A 21,630-nucleotide genomic window follows, 5' to 3' on the forward strand; every position below is an offset into this window, starting at 1 on the left:
ACAAGTATAAAACCCAAATTGATAGGTTGATGCTCAAGCATATATAATGTATATATATCCTAGTGGGGGTACCAAAGAGTCGATACTTTCAATGTGCAGAATTGTAAGTCCCTTCTCTACTAATTCTAGACTGTACACTACAAATTGAATATGCATCGGAATAAACAAGCTCCAAAATTCATCCGATTGTACAAAGTCCTGATTATTTAAACTCATTATCACTGAAAAATCGGTCATTGATATTGAAAACATCCTTCTATGTAGCATTTTCCTTAAAGTGTAGCTACTGTAGCGCGATTTTGAATAGTCCCTTTAATTTTTTTTATTTTTTTTTGAACTAAAAATAATTTTAATGTCAAAAGTAGGATTGCACTTGGTATAGGGATTGTAAACTATGTACAATTTCACTTGGTCCTTTCTGTACAAAATCCTCAAAGGGTGTGTTTGTTTGAAGGATTTTGGAGGATTTCCACTATTCATCCAATTTTTTCCCCCCAAAAACATCAAATCAAACACCTATTTTTCATTTTTTATATTATACTAAAAATCAATTTTACATTCAAAACATCACATCAAACCCTATTTATATCACATCATACAACTATTCAAATTCAAAATTTTTACTATTCAAATCTCAATCCAAAATCCAAACCCCCAAACAAACACACCCAAAATATAACTAATTGTGCATTTCATTATATAATTCTTGTTATTCCATATCTTTATATTTCAATGCTATATTTTCTTCCTATCAATCATTCTATTATTTGCACTACTCATTTTTACAAATAGTATATTTCTTTATCTAAAAAAATATCATAATATAGCAAAAAATAAATAATAATACTATAATTTTTACAACTTTTATATATATATACATATTTTTTTCAAGATGAATAAAATAGTTAAACATATAAAATACAAGATAAAAACAAAAAGATGTAAAAACTAAAAATTAAACTTTTTTGTAACATACAATTTTGTCTTTTTTTTAAAAAAAAAACTAGAAATTATAAAATATAAAATATAAAATATAAAAAAACATACCATGTTAGACTATAGAAAATATATTTTATAATTCTTTTGTAATATAAAAGAAAAAAATTATACTCCAATTTTCATGAAGAGAAATGTTGAAGAAAAACGAAAAATAATGTAAAAAAAAAAAATAAGTATAAGTTGAGGAAGAATAATTTGAACAAAAAAAAAATTACAGACTACAATCATATATGTATTAGATATAGACGTGTTTAATTACATCGTTAATAAAACTTTATTTTGGATATTATACAGTCATATTTAATTGCGTAAAGGCCGAAATCAAATTCGGATTAACACGACCATGTTTATACACAGTTTGATATACGATCGTTATCAACAATATGGACTTATAAAATATTAAACGGCTATGTTTTTTAATTCGACCTATTTGATGACTACGAGGGTACGTATTATGCAGTATATGACCTTATTTTATATATATTAATAGTTCTGTCAAATTTTATTATATTTATTTCAGCAATAGTTATTTATTTTTTATTAACTGACATTAAAATTAATTAAATTGATAATTTTTTATTATACTAAAATTATTTTTTCCTGTATTATACATTATACTAAGATTGTTTCCATTTCATTTACATTTGTCATATTTAAAATTGCATTTCATCCGAGAGAGTGAGACATAATTTAATTAAATTGAGCGCATATGTCAAATATAAATTATAGTACTATTTTTTCCTCTATTTACCTTTTTTTTTTTTTTTTAATATATTTTTATTATTTATAAAATAATTTATTTTTATATTTTTTTACTTTAATTTTATAATTAATATTTATATTAAAAGTAAACAATCACCCTTTCCTCTCTCCTTTCCCCTTCAATCCGCACCTTCCTCCCCGTCGGCGTCGATCATCGCCGTGATTGCCCAGTATCGCCGCCGTCTTCTCCTCCCTCCCTCGCCGTCGCTTCCTAAATCTCCGACCGTCGTTGCCAATTTTCCAGTCTTCGTACTTGCTTCAATCATCAATAGCAGCCGACTTTTTGCCTCAAATCGCCGCTTCTTCGTCTCCGCCGAGAACCGCCGCTCCGTCCCCGTCTCTGCTCGCTGCCTTCACCACTTAATCACTAACCGCCTCCGTCGCCCAATTTCGATCCGTCTTTGTCCACCGACTCCGCCGTTATGAGCTGCACTGCTAGCTAACCGATTCCACCCAGGATCCCTCTTAATTGTTCTAGTGGAAGCTTGCTATCTTCACGGAAACTATACAAGGAAGCTCCCCTTCCCTTTATCGATGGGGAAGCGAAACAGGGCGGCCGTAGTGGTGCTCGGCGACATAGGCCGTAGCCCCCGAATGCAATACCATTCGCTTTCGCTTGCTCGTCAGGTATTTCCTTGTAACTGTTATGATCGTATTTGGTATCTTTAATTATCGATTTTCCTTCAATTTCAGAGGACTATATGGAGTTTCTGACTGATATCGTTATCGGTTGGTATCCTGTGGTTTAAGCATAATTTACTAGTTTCTTTGATCTATCGTCCGCTTGTAAAATTAAGGCAGCTATCCAATGAGAAATGTGTTAACCTGCGAGTGAGTTTGAAGGGGAAGAACAATAGGTGAAAGTGCTATTGATTTCCAGTAAAAATTTTAGCTTATTCTTAGTTTTTGATCACTGAGGTGTAATTTTTCTTCCTCTCAGCTTTGTTGGAAATGGCTGCGATGGGTTGGGTTAACCCTGTGATATTATTACTTCCATTTTAGATATGTAATGAAGATAGGTTTACTTGGGGATATTATTATTGTCGAATGATATCATTCATGAGCACATGCTAACCGACGGGCTCTCTGAGTTTTTCAGTGTATACATTTTCTTTTATACTTGCTGTGATTTTTTTATTTTCTTTTCTCATTTTAAATTATATGGAATATTGGTTTAACGATATGAACTTTTTGCAGGCTCATTTGAATGTTGATATTGTTGCATATGGAGGTATGACCGTTTCCTCAAATAGCTTTTGGCATTATCTGCTATCCTTTTCTTAATCATGTGAAGTTTTATTAATTTGACTATGATTGTTTAGTACAGGTTACTAGGGGATTGCTTCTAGTTCATTAATGTTATTATTGTTTTGAAACCGTCATTTCATTTGGTGCACCTGTGTTTGTTGTTTGCTTATTTGATATGGTCAGATATTTTCACTATTGACTGTTGGATTAGTGTTGCAGTTATCCTGCCTTGGACAGCACTCATGAGATGCTTGTTGGTCATAAACGTTGTCTTTAGTTTTTTGTTTAAATGATGTTAATAATGGTAATTATCTTTTCTGCAAGATAGAAATCATATTCTTCTGTCTCATGCATTTGAAGGAAGATTGATGCACTGTTGTTGATTTTTTTCTCAATAGACTATTTCGGAGTGGTTATTTATCATTTACTCTTGCACCTGTAGTTACAGTAGAGTAAAATTTGATTCCAATGAAGTTATATTTTTTCCTTTTGATATTTAAAATCAATTATAAAGGAATACATGGTTTATTTCACATTGAAGCTGAGTTTCTCTATTTCAGAAGCAAAACCTATTAGCTATATTTCTTATTTTTTTATCATACACGTCCTTTAATTGTTTCTTATGTTCTCACTAAATCACATAAAATTCTGACAAGTAGTACAGGTATTAATGTTTTGATCAAGCTTCAAGGGTTTGCTTATTTCATGTTTTGTAGGGTTTATGCTTTTTGTTTTGTTTTGTTATTTTTGAGGTAAAATAGTTGTTATGTTTTGTATGAAAGTGGGTGTTGAACATGATGCTTTGTATGAACAATTTTTGGCTGTGATGTTTTCTAAGAGAAATTTAGAGATTGCATAGTAAAAAAAAAAAAATATGAGTAAAGTGAACACACCCCAAGTTTCATGTATCTTCCATAATCTTGTTAAAAGCATGGAGAAGGAAAATTATCTTAGTTTAGGATTTAACGACTTGATCATATGGAGGGTAACTCATTGAAAGAGCATTTAATTGATGTGTTTGCTACCTGCTGTAAGAAGTACATGCAGCCCACTGAAGTTTTCTCATCATAGTCTTTTAAGTTACTGTCTGCTAGCTTCCATTCATTTGTACTTGAGAAAACTTTTGATATCTTATTTGCAGATATGCTGAATTGGGATACATTTCCGGTGTGTTTGTGTATGGGATTTTCCCAAATATCTACTATTCATAAAAAATTTTCTCTCGGAAAATATCAAATCAGACACTTATTTTTCATTTTCTATATTATACTAAAAATCAATTTTACATTCAAAATATCATATCAACACCTATTTATATCACATCATACTAACTATTCCAATTCAAAAATTTTACTATTTAAATCCCAACTCAAAATCTAAACCCACAAACAAACACACCCTTAATATATTTCATTAATGGCTCTGATAGTGTAGAATATTGTTTTGTCTGATCAAATATACTAATACAAACTTTCTACTGCTTAGCACATTTGGTTTCTGACATAAACTTTGGACAGGTTCTGAACCCCACATTTCAGTATCAGAGCACCAATCCATCCACATCCATAAAATGGTACTTCATATTTCTGGTAGATTGAATGTATTGAAATTTACAAGGTTGTGAGTAACTTTTTGAATCTTCCACTCAGCCACAATGGCCAACATTTCCTCGGAATTTTCCCAAGATACTACGGCCCTTATTCCTCATTCTCAAGCCTATATTTCAGTTTCTTGTTCTGCTCTGGTATCTTTGCATTAAGATACCAGCTCCTGACTGTTTCATTGTGCAGGTGAGCTTATTATTTACCAAGTTCACATGTTTTTGGCTCATGTTAATTATCTATGGAATAATGGTCTCACAGTCATCTTATATTACTTAATATTCATCATAGTTCTGTTCGCGTAGTCTTGGCTGTTGTGATCCATTATTATCACTTCATTCTATCCATGCAATGGAAAATGCCCTTCCTATATATTGTTGGATCTGATGCATTGTAACTTGTACGAAAAATGAGTATTGGATGCCCTTCCTATATATTTTTGGAGGAAAATTAAGAGATTGAATAGTTCAAAAAATGGAAAAACATGTAAAGAGAACAAACCGTAGATTTTTTATAATCTTTCTATACTTTACAATATGGATCTAAATATGATCACTACGGGGATGCCTTAGGGTTGATGCTCTCTCTTGCCAAAATATATATGTTTTTTTTTTTCCTCTATATTAAGTTGAAATATGGTTTCACTGGTCATTTTCTTGATATTTATTTATTTTCTAGGTTACAGTCAATACACTTAACTGAAAATTTATTCAACTGTTCCTGCAGAATCCACCTTCTGTTCCAACTCTAGTGGCTGTGAAATGGGCCAGCTGGCTGAGACATTCAGCTTTTATTATCGATTGGCATAATTTTGGATATACCCTGCTTGCACTTTCTCTTGGGAGAAGCAGTCCCTTTGTTTCAATATATCGTTGGTGAAATTCCATTCTGTATTTTCAAATTAAATAAGTATTCAGAGCCACATTTATGCTTAAGGATGTAAATGTTAACATCGTGATACGTAACTAGGTTTGAGAACCATTATGGCAAGATGGCACATGGTTCCTTGTGCGTGACGAAGGCAATGCAGCATGAATTATCTGAGAACTGGGGGATTAAGTATGAGCATGAGCTTGATATTTCAAAATGTACTTTTAGTTTTTTGCCTTTTTTTTTCCGCAATCCTGTATTGATCAGCTTTCTCCTCTGTTTCCTTCCCTTTCGTTTATTTTTTGTGAAATTGCAGGGCCACTGTTCTGTATGATCAACCTCCTGAATTTTTCCGGCCTGCATCACTCGAGGAAAAGCATGATGTGAGTTAACATACATGACATCGCCAGATAATTAAGAAGGCTTGAGTTAGCTTTCTAACATCAACAATGATCTAGTTATTTTGCAGGATTAGTAAAAATCTTAATGAACCATATGGTCTTTGCGATTGCATAAGCAATGGTAAGGAATTGGAAAGATAAGTTCTTTTTGGCTGGTTTTGGATTCATTTTTAATTTAATGTGTAAACTGATTCTGAACTGCAATGTGTGGCAGGATTGTTAAGGGCAGATGATAATGATCCTAATCTAACTCCATTTACAGAAAGGGTTGGCACTGATATATTCTTGAAGGAAAACAGGCCTGCACTCATTGTCAGCAGTACGAGCTGGTATAATTTGCAAGGATGTTGCATCTTTAGTCTTATGTCTTTCTCATAGTTTCCAAACTCTTAATGAAGAATATGATTTACAAATATTGCTCGGTGATGTAAAATTGGGGTTGGGTCCATTTCATGACATGTTTTTCAATAGACTTACATTGACCATCAAGAATTATTTAAACAGGACTCCAGATGAAGATTTTGGTATTCTTCTTGAAGCAGCTCTTATGTATGATAGACGTGTTGCAGCACTATTAGGTGAGGATGACTCAACTGGGGATGAAGTTGTTTGGGAGGGAATTCGCGATGGAAAGGAGTTTTTGTACCCAAGGTTGCTCTTCATTATTACTGGTAATGCCTATGTTTACTAGTCAATTTTTATCCCATTAATCAATTTTTCGCAAGCATTCTAACATTGAAGGCCAAAGTGAAGGTAAAGGACCTGAAAAGGAAAAATACGAGCAAAAAATAAGGAAACTCAATCTTAGACGTGTAGCATTCCGCACCATGTGGTTGTCAGCAGAGGACTATCCTGTGCTTCTTGGTTAGCAATATATCTCTCTCTAGTGCTTTTATATTGCATTCAAATTTCAAATCCTATCATTTTACTATATACACAGGATCAGCAGATTTAGGTGTTTGTCTTCACACTTCGTCGTCAGGGTTGGATCTACCTATGAAGGTAAGTGCTACATATAATGACATTTAGCTGCAGTTTAAGGTATTCCTCAAAGTTATTCTATAGTTGTTAATTGCACATGGCATTCCACGTCACCTTTACCTTCCCAAAGTCATGGCTTTGGCTTATGATGTAGCTCACACTAATGAAGTTGGTTCATGCTTTAATAAAAAAAAAAAATATAAATATTGTAAACTTTGTAAAATACAAACTAATAGTGGAATGTAATCGATACGTTAAACAAGATTAGGGTACACATACACAATTAGAGCTTGCCTATTTGTAGTAGGAGACAAATAGAAAATCCCTAACAATCTTAGTGTAATCCTGTTACTATTCTACCTACATTAATACTGTTTTATGTAGTTAACACTAACAATTTGATCTTATTCATCACATTGCAGATGCTCAAAGCATATGTAAGAATACAGGAACCTATAATATTCAAGGAAATGTATTAAATCCCTAGTTTTTGTGATAGTCAAGCTTGCTGCATTTAGTTTTAAGGATTAGGCTTGATAGGGACTGCAATTAAGTCTAGTCACAGATTGTATTTGATAATAAGAACCCATAGGCTTGTTGGAACCACAAATTTGGGCTAGAGTTTGCAAAGCTGTCTTTTTGGGAAGTGTGGATAGTACGCAATGACATTATTGTTAAGGATGAAACATTCTTGGCTGATTGGATTATTGCCCCCAGCTTGTGATTGGAGAGTAGTTCAGTTCATAATTCCCATCTTCAAATGTCCATCTCAGCTTGTTGAATATTGTCCCACATTGCTAAATATGTGGGAACTCTCCTACTATATAAGGGTGAAGGGCCACTCCACCTATCACCAATTGGTTTTAGGTTGGATGCTCGGATCCCTTCTTAACATGGTATCAAAGCCTCCAACCTTAAACCAATTGGTGATAGGTGGAGTGACCCTTCACCCTTATATAATAGGAGAGTTCCCACATATTTAGCAATGTGGGGCAATATTCAACACTCTCCTTCAACACTCCCCTTAATAGCTGTCTTGTAATCAATTACAAGATGTTTCTCTCATTAGCCATTCCGTCCGGCTCAAGAGAGCCCCTTCAGCTTGGACCTGGAGCCAGGATGGTGGACGGTCAATTCAGATGATAGTTGACCTGTCTTTCATGGCTTTGATGAGTGGATAAAGTTGTTTACTGTAAATGCATTGTACATAAGTTTAGTTGATGACCAAAAAAGGAATAGTGATTTAATTTTGATGGACGGAAGGAGTAATAAATTTACCAATTTTCTTTTAAAAAAATCACATATAAAAGTTTTTCATTTAAAATATTGTATAAAACACATATTTTCAGTTAAAAATATCAATTAAAAAAAAAAATGAACACACAATACATATATATATATATATTAAAAGCATAACTACACTAAGATCAAATAGTATCCATAAAAATCCTACCCTAATCCTAATAACTCCATCTATGTTAATGCCTATATGTATAACCATCAGAAATTATTGTTTACTTATTATTTATTTATGTATTTGCTTTTGATGTTTTTAAGGTAAAATGGTTATTGGATATAATGATTTTAATGGAAAATTGGTGTTGGACTTGGATGTGATGTTTTTGAAGGGAAATTGATATATTAGGGTTTGATCTTTTGTGTTTTTTAACTCAATTTTTTTACTATTCATTTTTTTTTTTCGCCATAAACATTATATTCAATGCCCTATTTTTATACAAAATATCACATTAAACAATTACTTTCATTTCAAAAACATCAAAACACAAAAAAAAAAAAAAAAAACCACAAAAGAACACTCTAAAAAAGTTGTGATAAAATCACAAGTAAACAGACCCTAAATAGTCGCACTGATAATTTTTTATGGCCACACACAAACATGCATGCATGGTATCATCTGTACATAATTATTATCAATTTATCACAATGAATTATATATTTCTAGTTGTTTTTACTGTAGCAAAGCATGCAAATTCCATTTAATAAATTCAAGAAATATTAAGATATAACTAAAGAAAATTATTTATGGCTCTCAGTTGGTAAAGTTCAACGAGTAAAAGAAATCACTGCATCATAAGAATAATGCTAAACCATTGCCCATCGCGCGAGATTAAAAACAGCCTGTCTTTGCCATTAGTTGATTAAAATTAAAATTGCCATATTTGTTCTTGTGTTCTCGCTCTATTAGGTTGTCGATATGTTTGGCTGTGGACTGCCTGTTTGTGCTGTTTCATATTCCTGGTAAGATTGATTGGAAGACTTCCATTCATAATCTGTTATCCTTAAGTTGGGTAATGTTTTTATAGAAAAGAATGTGGGCCATGTACTGACCATTTCAGATCTTTGTCAAGCATAAAGGAGCTGGTTGATGTTGAAAAGAATGGCCTTCTATTTTCATCGTCTTCAGAATTGGCTGATGAACTCATGGTAAGCTTCTCCCTGCTTTTAAAGACCATGGGGTATTTCCGCTGATTGATAAAATGCTTCCTTTCCATATCAAGAAAGGCATAGTTCAATTTCCGTTAACTCTTGTTAAAAATTTGGCGTTTAGTCTTATACAACACTAAAAAGTTCTCTATAATGCTGGTCTTTTTAGTTCCTTTATTTATGTTTTATGTTATATTTTTTATAAAAAATTATTTTCCAGTTCCAATATGTACTTCGTATACCATTTTGCCTCACAAGCTTATAAATTAAGATAATAGTAAGTATTGAAAACTTCAATGGTTGGCAATACCAAATTGAATGTCCAATAGAAATATATTTTTGTGTTGGTTGACTCTCGCTTGTAGATAAATAATTAAATGATGTCGTATTATCGTATTCTAATAGCTTAAGTTTTTAAGTGAGATGGTCGTTTATTGAATCTAATATGATATTAGAGCCTTAGGTCTCGAGTTTGAATCCCACCGTCCCCAATTTGTCGTTTGTCCATAGGCAAATTTAGTTTGGTGGCGTTTACCCCCTTGTCCATGAGGAGTGTGTTAGTTACTTCCGTTTGTAAATAAATAATTAAATGATGTATCCTAACAACTTAAATTTTTAAGTGAGATGGTTATTTATTTCATCTAACATTCATGATTAGCTTCAATACCCAAAACTGATGAAGGATTCCCCGTGGTGTGAGAAAATTAGGAGAGTTAGTTTTGTGTCATATTCATTTGAGCTTGTTCAAGTTCTCCGCAAGAATCAATCCTCAAGGGCACTTCTTTGGATTTATTTTAAAAGTGCTTTGAGTTTGTGAATAGAAATTGTTTTTGTGATTAGACACACTCACACAAGAATCAATCCTCGGGGCACTTTTTTGGATTTATTTTAAAAGTGCTTTGAGTTTGTGAATGGAAATTGTTCTTGTGATTAGACACTCACACAAGAATCAATCCTCGGGGCACTTTTTTGGATTTATTTTAAAAGTGCTTTGTTTAGAATAATTTGATGCAATTGGATATTAAATTTATTTGTTGTTTTAGAGCACAGGTATAGAATTTTATTTAATTATTTAGTGATTGGTGAAACTTCTATATCTACATAAGATGGATCAAACGTTATGATTGCGAAAGTTATGTTTATGAGATGAGGCTTTTCGATATTGTGTATTTGCTCGAGTATGTATGTATTGGCGAAAGTATATCAAAGACGGCTTTCTTTCTATGCAGATGTTGTTTGAAGGTTTTCCCGGACGGTGTGATTCATTGAAATCAATGAGATCAAACTTGATGGAAAGGGTATCTTCAGTTAGGTGGGCAACTGTGTGGGACGAAAATGCCAAGCCCTTGATACACAAGGTCTAAAAGTCCAGTTCCTTTGTGCATATTTTTCTGTTAACATGGTCGTAAACACTAAATGAAACTGGTTAATTGCAATTACTGTCACTGCTGCTATGAAAAATTTAAACGAGCATCGGTTTCTCAGGTTATTTCTGAAAGATCGACATGAGCACGGAGGAATATGATTTGCCAAGAAAAGTAAAAAACTGTTGCAGGTGAATTATGATTTAGTTCATTCGAATCTCTGCTCTTGAATTCTATCTGGCCATGTGTTTTTTTGTGTGTTTTTTACTAACTCTTGCGAATACTCTACATCGAGTGACTCGACTTGCTCATATGGGTTAATATGATATTTTGAACGCGAAATAGAAGTTGAATGGGTGTTCAACAAAAAAATATATATATATCAATCTTTATAATGAAAAATATATTTTTGAAACAATATTCACCGTTACAAATATATCTTTTTGACAATTTGTACTTAACTTTTAAAGTAGACTAATTAGTAGTTATTAATTAGTCATTAGTTTTATCATCAATCTCTAATGCATACTATTTTTGAAACGTTATCTCTTTATTACTTGTAAAAATTGAGAGTAAGTAGGAATATATGTTCCTATTGTTATTTCAGTTGAGGGTGTACATTTATGATGAGTGATTGTATCTTTGACTACAATTGATGCAAGTTTAACATCTATTTTTAAATCTTTTATTTGTAATTAATGCACTTCTTCGTGTTGACTTACTTTTTAATATATTAATTTCACTTTAAATTTCTTGTGAAGAATTTTTTTTTATTAATAAACAAAGGGTTTGACGGATACTTATCTATAATTTTTGATAAATTAAAAGGTTCAACTAATTTTACAGGTTCTTTGTCTTTTGGAACTAAGTCTTTTAACTTTCTTACGTAATCAATTTTGATTTTAGGATCTTAAATTTGATCTATAATATTGAATAAAAACTCTTTCTTTCTTTTGAGTAATTACCTTAATACAAACTCTAAACATAGTATTATATAAATTATCACTATTTGAATCAGACTCTTCCATTTCATTATCGGTATTTGGAATTAATAATGATTTCATTTTATCTATTAAATCTGTATCTTTAAAAATTTCATTAATTTTCTTTTTAAATTACATTTGTATGCTGTGACCTAATTTGTCACATTTCCAGCATGCTATATTGTTATTTGAATAAGTTTTTGGTTTCATATTTTCATAATTCTTGTAATGGCGTTCGTACTTTTTATTTTTAGCAATTTGACGCGATGGGGCTTTGATTTCAGTTATATTTAATTCCGAACATAAAGCTAATATTTCTTTATTAATAAAAGCAAATAATTGATAAAGTGTTATTGATTCAAAATTAATAATTCCAGTTACTAATTTTTTTTTTGGAGATTATTCATAATTTATTGTGAAAACAAAGTTGGTAATCCAGTTATGAATTTTTCTTTCCAAAATGAAGCATTGCAATCGAATCTTCTTAATACATGAGTTAAAAATATATCTTTGTACCATTTAAAATCAGATAATGTTGGATATTTTAAATTTGTTAGAAATATTTTTGATGAATTTAATTCTTCAGTTGGATTTTCTACAAAATACATAGTTATTGTAATTATTAAGCAGTCAGTTGAATCGAGTTTAGATGAAATATTTTCTAATTCGTCTTCAGTTTCTATTTTGTGTTCTAAAATTGTAATTTTATGTTGAAGAGAAATTGTATTATCTCACCAATATTTTAATTGACTAGTGAGACCTTGAATAATTAGATAAGTAGCATTCTTTTCATGAACATGTTGAAGTTTGTAGACAAGTCTAGTCATGTCCATTTCCTAAAGTGTATTTAATATTTCATATTCTGATTTACCATCAATATTCTATTCATAAACTGATTGACCATCGTATCTACTAGTATTTTCATGTTGACTATCAGATGGCGTAGGCCTATTGTAATAATTTCTAGTTTGTTTGTTTTTTATTTTGAAGATCTTTTAAACCTATCTCATTATTTTCTTGAAAATTATCTTCTATTTGATTAATATTTTCGGACAATTGTGATTCTAATTTGGTTTCTTCTGAAGATGATGAATTAGTTTCTTCATTTGGATTATATTGATCTAAACAACCAATTTTAGGTAATGAATTCTTAGATGAACTAGCTATATTGGCTTCTAATTTATTTAGACTTTGATTAATTCTATTTAAAATCATATTATTTGAAGATAATTTGATTGATTCTTCTGTTTCATTCTGTAAACTTCTTGTTTGAAAATGAGGATTAGAGATATCATTAAAAAGTTTTGTTTATGAATTGAATCTATTTTTGTTGAAATTACTGCAATATGACTAGACATTGAACATAACATTTGATTTGAGTAATTATTTTGATGATATATTTTCATCTTCATTACTATCTTTGCCATTTTTAAATGGAGAAGCTTTAATTTCACTTTTTTTAAGTGTTAATTTGAATAGATTGAAGAAGTGAATAAATACTTGTTACAGTATTATCATTAGTTAAATTTTTATATATATATATATAAATTTGTTTGTACATTAATTTGAGGAGTTTCGTAAGAATTATGAATGCCTATTTTACTAATCCAATATGAAAATCATTGAAAAAAATGTCATATTAATTTTTCTAGCATTCATTTCTTTAATCCATTCATTTTTTATTTGTTCTTTGCAAAATTAATCAAGTTTTGAAAACCATTCCTTTTTTTTTTGTTATTTTCTAAACTATTTAATTTTTCTTCTAAATCTTTTAATTGAAGTTTAAATGTTAAACTTATAATTATATTTATTTCATTTTTTATTTGAAAAAAAGTAGGTGAAGAATGAGATGAATTAATTGATTCTGGAACAGGGGTTTTATAGTTTAAATATTATTGGATTTTCTAATTGAATTGATTAGTACATTCTGAAAATAAATTATACTTGCAAAATTGAAATTTTTACTATTGGATTTACCGACAGTCAACATCTATTGCCCAAACGTCGTCCTCCTCCTCATCGCCGTCTTTGCTGAAGGCGGGCCTCCTTAAGAATCTTGGAAACCTTCTTTGTCGAGAAAGTGTCTGCGCCTAGCGGCAAAAACGGCTCCGGATTGGTGATTCAGCTGCGTTTCTTTGACATTCCGAACAATTGTCTACAAAACCCTAATTGTCGTGCTCTTCAAAAACCCTAATTATTCTCAGAAGGGGAAAAAGAAAACAACAATTACGATAAGATTTTATGACAAGAAAAAAAAAAATTTGATTTTTATATCTTTGAATGAAATTATATGTATATATATAGAAAGAAATTATAAAAACCTATAAACTAGCATGAATTATAGCTCAAAATTGTGATGTTTGTTTGCTTTATATAAGTTTGACTATTTTATTTATGTTTTAATAAATAATAAGTTTGTTTACCTAATCATTTTTTTTTTCTAACACGATTTTTTAATACATATAATATTTATATTTTAACAAAAATCAACAATTAAATGCAAAATAATTTAATATCAATACAATTTTTCGTATCACATATTCTAAAAAAAAAAACCTATCAAGAGAGATTTAAAATTAATTTTTGTCTTTCATCGTTGAACTCTAAAATTTGGTCGTATGTCTTTTGAGTGTCTTTTTTACTAATTCTTGAAATGGTAAATTGAAGTTGAAATTAAGTGTTTGACAGAAAAAAATATTTTAGCAGTTTTGCATGATATGAAAATAGTTACAAGGCTTGGAAATAAATTTCATTACATTAATAAAATTTATGCTGATAACAAACATTAATGGGAGATTGTACTCCCTCAGTTCCACATAATTTTTCTCTATTTTCTATTTTCGTCCGTCTCACATAACTTGTCATTTCTATTTTTGGAAATATAATTATGCACTTTAATCGCATTTTAAATTTTAAATTTTATAATTTTCTTAATTTTAATTAAACTATTTACTTATCTTAATCTATAATTAATTTTAATTAAATAATAATTATTTTTACTAATACACTTCTTAATTATTTACTAATTATATTTTACCTAAATTCTCGTGTCTACAGCAATACACCCATATTACATGACGAGGAAGTAGTTTTTTTAACAACAAAAGAATTTATAAATAACAAATAGGGTTAAATTTAGTTTTAAGTAATTCTTAGAGTATGTATTTTTTTTATTATTATTATTTTTTTTTTGCATGTTTTCCTAAAAAAATTTAATACATTACACACATTCATTATTTCTATATTACCTACACAGTTTTTATACTTCACATGAAAAAAACATATTCCTTCACATTACCTCACCAAACAAACACACCCTTAGTAGATTTTTAGTATTGTTATTTTTTTAACCCATTCACATTCTCATGTGTTATGGTGATCAAACCTTCTGTCTCAAGCATGTAAAACGAGAAATTATCACATGTGAATTGTGATTAAATTCATTCTAATCAGTACTCTAGATTGAGTGAGTGAACTTGATTAGTGCACAATGTGTTAAAATGTGATATTTTAAATGAAAATTAAAAGTTGAAGGGATATGTTTGTCATTTTAGCTCAATATGAAAATAATTATAAACTGTCCATAGACTTCTTCCATGTCGGTTTTGAAATGTCCAAAAACTGCTCCCAAATTGGTTCTGAATCGTCTAAATATTGCTTCCTCAGTTACCTTTCTAATCAACCGCCCCAAGGCCTAAACTCGGATGAAAACTGTTTGTAGGATTAACCGTCCGACCGGCCTGGCCCCAACAACCGTCCTCGTTCAAACTCTAACTTTATTGTAACATGCCGAAAGCTGATACGCCCGGCGCCCAAGCCCAAAGGTCCAAGCCAGCTGTCCTTTGTGCGGTATAATGCGGGATAAATAAAATTGGATGCGTACCTGTACCAAGACACATGCCGTTGATTAACTGTAAAAGACCGGAGCTCGCAAACATGGAATAGACTATGGCCGAAAACTTGAACAGAAATGTCAGGTCGTAACACTTTCCTCAACTCCAAGTCACAACCGCTCTCGTGCGACGCCACTTGAGTGCACCGATGTTGTTTCTTGCACGTTGGATATACGTCACTCCATTGACCCTTTAACGCATACCCCTTTGTGTTCACCAACCGCCAATGAGACTTGCCATAGCCGACCCCAGCTGGTCTCCAACACCATCCGGGACACCCTCGCCTACCTTGGCGCACCAGCATTGTCGAACGTTAAGAAGGGATCCGGACATCTAACCTAAAACCAATTAATATCGGTGTGGAGTGACCCTTTCAACCTTATATACTTAATAGAATTCCAATGTGGACAATATTCAGCTCATACTTCACTCCACCTAACAATTATATTTAAATTAAAAAATTAATACAATATATTACAAATATAATATATTTATTTATTAAAATAAATTATACTCCATTTATAATTAAATATAAATATATACAAATATATATATATATAAATAAACAAACCCTACCTCACAACCCACTCCTCGCCGCCGCCGCCCCCTACCTTCCTCTCCCCCACTTTCTTCTTCCTCTCCTTCTTCTTCTTCGTTGCTTTCTCCACTTTTTTTTTTTTTTTTTCTAAGTTGCGCCTTTCTCCCGAAGGCGAAGACCGCCGCCGCCGCCGAAATATCAGGTGAGTTTCTTTTTCTTTTATTTTCCTCTTTCTTTCTTCGTCACTGTATTACTCATGTTCCTATTTATCAAGGAAATTGAGTAAATTGTTTTTTTTTTTTTCATCTTTTTTTCCACTCTTTTTGGTTGCCGTTTAGACATATTTGTTCATATTTGTATTTGTAGGTTGGAGTAGGGTAGGATTTGTAAGTTGAGTTTAGAATAGTAAAGGTACAGTAAACTATTATTATTATTATTATTATTATTATTATTGTGAATATAAATTGTGCAATTTATTTTTATATCTAAATTGGATTGGATGGGTTCGTTCCAAACTCCTAATTTCAGATATAGAACGTTTATTGGGCCTGGGTTCACATATTTTTAGATGGGTTTACTGTCTTAATTGCTTTTTTCTTTTCCCCTTTTGAAATAATTAGGGTTTTTGGAGAGAGGACAATTAGGGTTTTGCAGAGACAATCGATCGGAATGTCGAAGAAACGCAGCCGAATCACCAATCCGGAGCCGTTTTTGCCGCTAGGTGCGGACGCCTTCTCGTCGAAGAAGCGTTCCAAGCCGCCGAAGCGCCACCAGGATGAAGAGACGCTGGTTCCTTCTTCTGTCAGTTCCAGGATTCTTAAGGAGGCTCGTCTTCAGCAAAGAGAAATCCTGCACGAGGAAGATGACGAGGCCCAAGTTGTTCAGAATGATTCTGAAAATAAAATAGTGATTGCTCAAATGCACGGACTTAAAGGCGGCGATGAGGAGGAGGATGACGTTGATGATTTTGAAGGGTTCTCTGAGAGCCAGAGTCAATTTGGGCAATGGGATTTTCAGGTCATTTGCTTTCCGACATTAATTTATTATCTCTTTCATTGTTGCTCTGTTAATTTCTGTTTGAAGTTCTCTAGCATACTAAACTTTTGTTTCCCGATCATTAGCAGTTTAATTTTCTGCCATTTTCTATATTCTTTTTCCACCATACATTAGGATGAGATTAATGAGGAGGATGAGAAGTTGCTGGAAGCCTTTCTATCAAAAGAGGATCGGCCTCAGCGCACATTGGCCGATATTATTCTTGAGAAGATTAAACAAAGTGATGCCCAAGTATCTTCAGGTCTAACTCCTAATTATCAAAATTAAATTTCCTATCTGGTTGTTCTTTTTTATAAAGTGGGGATGCTCTCTTTTTTTTTTTTTTGATATTATTTGTAGTGTGTCATGTTTAATTTTCAGGATGAAATATGAATATTCTCTTGCAAATGTTGTTTTATTCTAATTTTTTTTTAAAATTTAATCATCATCAACATTCAGCAGCATATGCTTACTTTTATAAACATGCTCTGTGGGAATGTTTTACATTGAAAATAGAATTGATTTATTAATTGACCTAATGTAACCACTTGTTTATCATGCATGCTAAAGTTATAGTTTAGAACAGTATAAAAATAATTTAGTATAAAGTATTATATGCTCTCTGTTGTGCTGAAAACATGCCCTTGACTCATTTATTATGTAAAGGGGTTTGATATCGTAACTGCATTGATAAGGAAATGAACACCGTCGCGTAACTTATGAAATGTTTCTTTCTTTCTTTTATATTTGCAGTGGAGCAGCCAATGCCGAAATTGGACAGCTCAATTATTGAGCTGTACAAGGGGTACGTGTGGTTAATGTTGATAGTTTTTGCCATTTCCAAGTTACCATTGTTTGAATGTTCTGACTTTTTCGATTTAAAAACATCTAAGTGTGCATGCCACATATTTTTATGGCTTTTTTTGCGAGCAGTGTTGGGAAGCTTCTTAGCAAGTATAACTCTGGGAAGATGCCAAAAGCTCTTAAACACATACCTTCTCTGCAATTCTGGGAGGAAGTCTTATACTTAACTGAGCCCGAGAATTGGTCACCTAATGCAATGTACCAAGCAACTAGGATTTTTGCATCTAACATGAGCGTCAAGAAGGTTGAACGATTCTATAAGCTTGTCTTGCTGCCACGTGTGAGAGATGATATCCGAAAGAATAAGAGGCTGCACTTTGCCTTGTATCAGTCCTTGAAAAAGGCTCTTTACAAACCTGCCGCTTTTAATAAGGGAATCCTATTTCCCTTGTGTGAGGTACTGCTAATTTATATATTGAGTTTTATTATTTCGAATAACTACTCAAATTTATTATATTATAATATGATAGATTTTGTGTAGTATAACCTTTTAATTTAAACTAGTAATTGGATGATTCTAAATAGGCGTGAAGCACGAAGGTCCTCTGTTTTCTATTCATGAAGAAGTGTTCATGTACAAGATTTTATATGAGGAAACATGCTGGAGTCATGTAAATTTTACTAAATATAAAGATGATTCACTTCTCTAATCATTCAAATATTAGTCGAGGCAATTATTCAACAATTCCAGTGACTGGTGCTACTTGATGGGTATTTGTCATTGGTTCACGAACTTAAATGCTGATTTTATAATTGAACACTTTAAGCTGTCTAGTCCTGTTTGTATCGTTTTATTGATTTGGTTGTTGCTGGACTTCTAATGATGATTTCTGTATTCTGTTTCAGTCAAGGACATGTACTTTAAGAGAAGCCGTCATTATTGGGAGCATCATCGAGAAGATTTCAATTCCCTCTCTACAATCAAGGTATGGTAGCTTCTGAACTTGGTCCTATCTTTGTTTAATTGTGTGTTACAGAACCTGGTTATCATAGAGATGGATTGATACGGATTTGAGTTAATAGATTATGAGTAAAGGCTATTACTCTGATTGTCCAATGTCTGTGAATGTCACTACACATACAGCCTGTTTAACTAAATTCTAAATTCTGATTGTGAATGTCAAGTTAATTCTCTTGATTTTAATACTACAACTTGTGAAATGATACGCCAATTTACTAATATTCTTAGTGTTATTTTTGTGTGATCTTACTTGTGATATATTTTATAATGTCATAATTCACCTGGCAGTGTCGCATTGTTGAAGCTTGCGGAGATGGAATACTATGGTACCACGAGGTATTGATTTATGGAATATTCTCTTAAGATTACTACGTATTGTGTAATATCTTTGCTGCTCAGTATGTTGACGTTCCTGTCCATCTGTTGATAGTAATTAATCATTTTATTCTTGCTTTAACAGCTCTCGAGATGGGAGAATTAGCCAATTGACTCATTCCTAAAATTTGTATTTGGATTTCACTTTCTCAGGGCTTCATTAATAATTTTGATATGGAACTTTTCTTTGCTGCTATTAACAATATATCACAGTCAGGTGTTGTTTGGATGCTATTTATGGGGGTAAAATGCTATTATTGAATTTTCATGAGATGTGAATACTGAATAGTACCTAGTATTATTAATTTTGTATTTTTTAAATATATTTTTTAATGAACAAAATATTATATAATGAATGGATGAAGAGTAGTTAGTATAAATCTAGAGGCTTTGTAGATATAAATAGCCTGGAATTTGAATAACAGCGAGCTGTTGAATAATTATTCAGTTTCTCGTATGTTATATGTGAGAATTATTCTGGATGTTGTTATGTTTGGCTGAGTTGGGATTTCATGTGTTCCTGTCATGTAATGCGCCATTAAATAATTAGACGTGGTTAAAATGTACCATGTTATTTCCGGATCCATTTTGATTTATTACCAATTCTCTCTTGTTTGTTTGTTTGTAGTTAGTATGTTCTTAAGGTTCACATTTTAGCTGTAACTACTATATAAAGAAAATGAATATCTGCTTGTATGTTCTTTGCAGCTATTTCATCAAATTATTAATTGAGAAGAAGTATGCTTTGCCGTATCGAGCACTTGATGCTTTGGTTGCTCATTTTATGAGATTTTATGACGACGAAAGAGTAATGCCTGTTATATGGCATCAATCTCTTCTTGCATTTGCTCAAAGGTTTGTATTCTTGTTAAGTTCCCTTCTCAATCAAATATATTATAAATTAAAGAAAAACTTTAGTATCCATTTGTTTCGAAATTGTTAATAAAAAACTTATAACTTTGTAAATCTATACAGGTACAAACATGAGTTGACAAAGGAGGACAAGGTTAACCTCAACACTCTGGTTCAAAGGCAAAGGCACAAATTAGTGAGTCAATTCCCATTTGCTTGTCATGTCTCATCACTAACCATTTGATTGACCGGAAAAAGTTATCATCTCACCTGCAGGTTACACCTGAAATATTGAGAGAGTTGAATAACAGCCGCAACCGTGGGGAGAAAGATGACGATCTTATGTCAATTTATATCCTTTCTTAGCCCACTGTAATGCCCGCTGGAGGTTAATCTTTACCACCGAGTAGGATTTAATATTTTGAAATTTATAAAAAATAAACCTTGGCACAAAATAGGGATTTAATATTCCGATACACAGTTACACTTTCTGCTCGATTTGTTGTCTGTTTTGTGCTCCTTAACTCGAACATACCAACTCCAGTTTATGTAGTATCCAAAACTATTGTGGAAGACAGGTTTGATCTCCCAGAAGTGCCAATGGAAGAAGACTGACCAATTTCTTTCCTGAATTTTGGTATTTATTCACATTTCCCCTGGATTTATTATTAATTAGTATTAGTAATGCACATTATTTATTTGTCGAACTACTGGTGGTTTCTCAAATCTAAATTCTTGATCCCAGATTGCCCGAATGACCTTATTGTGATGTTCTCATCGACCTCCATGTCAGCGCTATGCTATGTTTATCTGAGGTAAGCTTTGAGCCGATTGATGGTTTTTGGGTGCATTTTTGTTGTATTAGATTATTAGCTGAATATTGAGTTAAATTATTGCAAATTTAGCTGTTTTGTTACTTGGGATGAGTATTCTTTTTGTGCTTTTTTCAGAAGTAAATATATACTTATTATCATGTTGTTGCTTCTATTTCTGGAATTTTGAAGTCATTAAACAATTTGTGTAATACAATTATGGAAGGGTTTGGTGACAAACATTTTAATTGAAGAAGCAATTAGAGTGTGCTTGTTTAGTGTTTATTTCAATTTTTTTTGTGCAAGTATTATAGGGAATAGTATTTTGTGCTTCTGTTAACTTTTGATTGTGTAATTGTTATTGTTATTTATATTTGTATTTTTTAGGCAATATTTTTGGGGCATTATGCAGGAATAAAATATTAAGTAAAAATATTAATTTCAATTGAGATAATGGATTATTTGTTATGTTTAAATGTGCCAACATTAGCAAATGAAAATGTTGTGGGAGTTTGATTTCTATTACTATTTCTATTATTTTAATTATGTAACTTTGGATTTCTGAAAAAAATAAAACCGTATTAGTTCTCTTTGAAATATGTTTTAGGTAAATATTTCGATTGATATTATTGAGATTTTTTAGTTA

The 21,630-nt window shown here is 31.7% G+C and overlaps 2 protein-coding genes across 9 annotated transcripts; both read left to right on the forward strand.

The window, feature by feature from the left end:
- Positions 1-1,853: 1,853 nt before the first annotated feature.
- LOC127248072 (UDP-glycosyltransferase TURAN) lies at positions 1,854-15,490 on the forward strand. Of its 7 annotated transcripts, none has more exons than XM_051270234.1 (17): positions 1,854-2,388; positions 2,959-2,992; positions 4,527-4,582; positions 4,659-4,799; positions 5,337-5,485; positions 5,580-5,698; positions 5,797-5,863; positions 5,950-6,002; positions 6,096-6,210; positions 6,386-6,552; positions 6,635-6,745; positions 6,822-6,883; positions 9,069-9,121; positions 9,232-9,307; positions 10,537-10,665; positions 10,793-10,862; positions 15,376-15,490. In XM_051270234.1, the coding sequence occupies exons 1-16, from the start codon at positions 2,296-2,298 to the stop codon at positions 10,814-10,816; spliced, it is 1,449 nt and encodes a 482-aa protein (XP_051126191.1). In that variant the 5' UTR covers positions 1,854-2,295; the 3' UTR covers positions 10,817-10,862; positions 15,376-15,490. The 7 variants fall into 7 exon arrangements, 5 of the variants coding, with proteins under 5 accessions (XP_051126191.1, XP_051126190.1, XP_051126192.1 ...); XM_051270233.1 differs by lacking the exon at positions 15,376-15,490 and adding an exon at positions 13,638-13,985; XR_007837970.1 differs by lacking the exon at positions 15,376-15,490 and having other exon boundaries at positions 9,239-9,307; positions 10,793-10,812.
- A 678-nt stretch (positions 15,491-16,168) lies between these two features.
- On the forward strand, positions 16,169-21,275 carry LOC127248074 (bystin). Of its 2 annotated transcripts, XM_051270238.1 has the most exons (13): positions 16,208-16,287; positions 16,452-16,496; positions 16,706-17,102; positions 17,256-17,382; positions 17,874-17,925; positions 18,054-18,381; positions 18,831-18,910; positions 19,234-19,281; positions 20,029-20,175; positions 20,296-20,368; positions 20,449-20,524; positions 20,708-20,809; positions 20,918-21,275. In XM_051270238.1, the coding sequence occupies exons 3-12, from the start codon at positions 16,755-16,757 to the stop codon at positions 20,785-20,787; spliced, it is 1,359 nt and encodes a 452-aa protein (XP_051126195.1). In that variant the 5' UTR covers positions 16,208-16,287; positions 16,452-16,496; positions 16,706-16,754; the 3' UTR covers positions 20,788-20,809; positions 20,918-21,275. The 2 variants fall into 2 exon arrangements, with proteins under 2 accessions (XP_051126194.1, XP_051126195.1); XM_051270237.1 differs by lacking the exon at positions 16,452-16,496 and having other exon boundaries at positions 16,169-16,287.
- The last annotated feature ends 355 nt before the right edge of the window (positions 21,276-21,630 follow it).

The sequence above is a fragment of the Andrographis paniculata genome, unplaced genomic scaffold (genome assembly GCF_009805555.1).
Source record: "Andrographis paniculata isolate CXL003 unplaced genomic scaffold, ASM980555v1 Contig32END, whole genome shotgun sequence".
Taxonomy (NCBI): Eukaryota; Viridiplantae; Streptophyta; class Magnoliopsida; order Lamiales; family Acanthaceae; genus Andrographis; species Andrographis paniculata.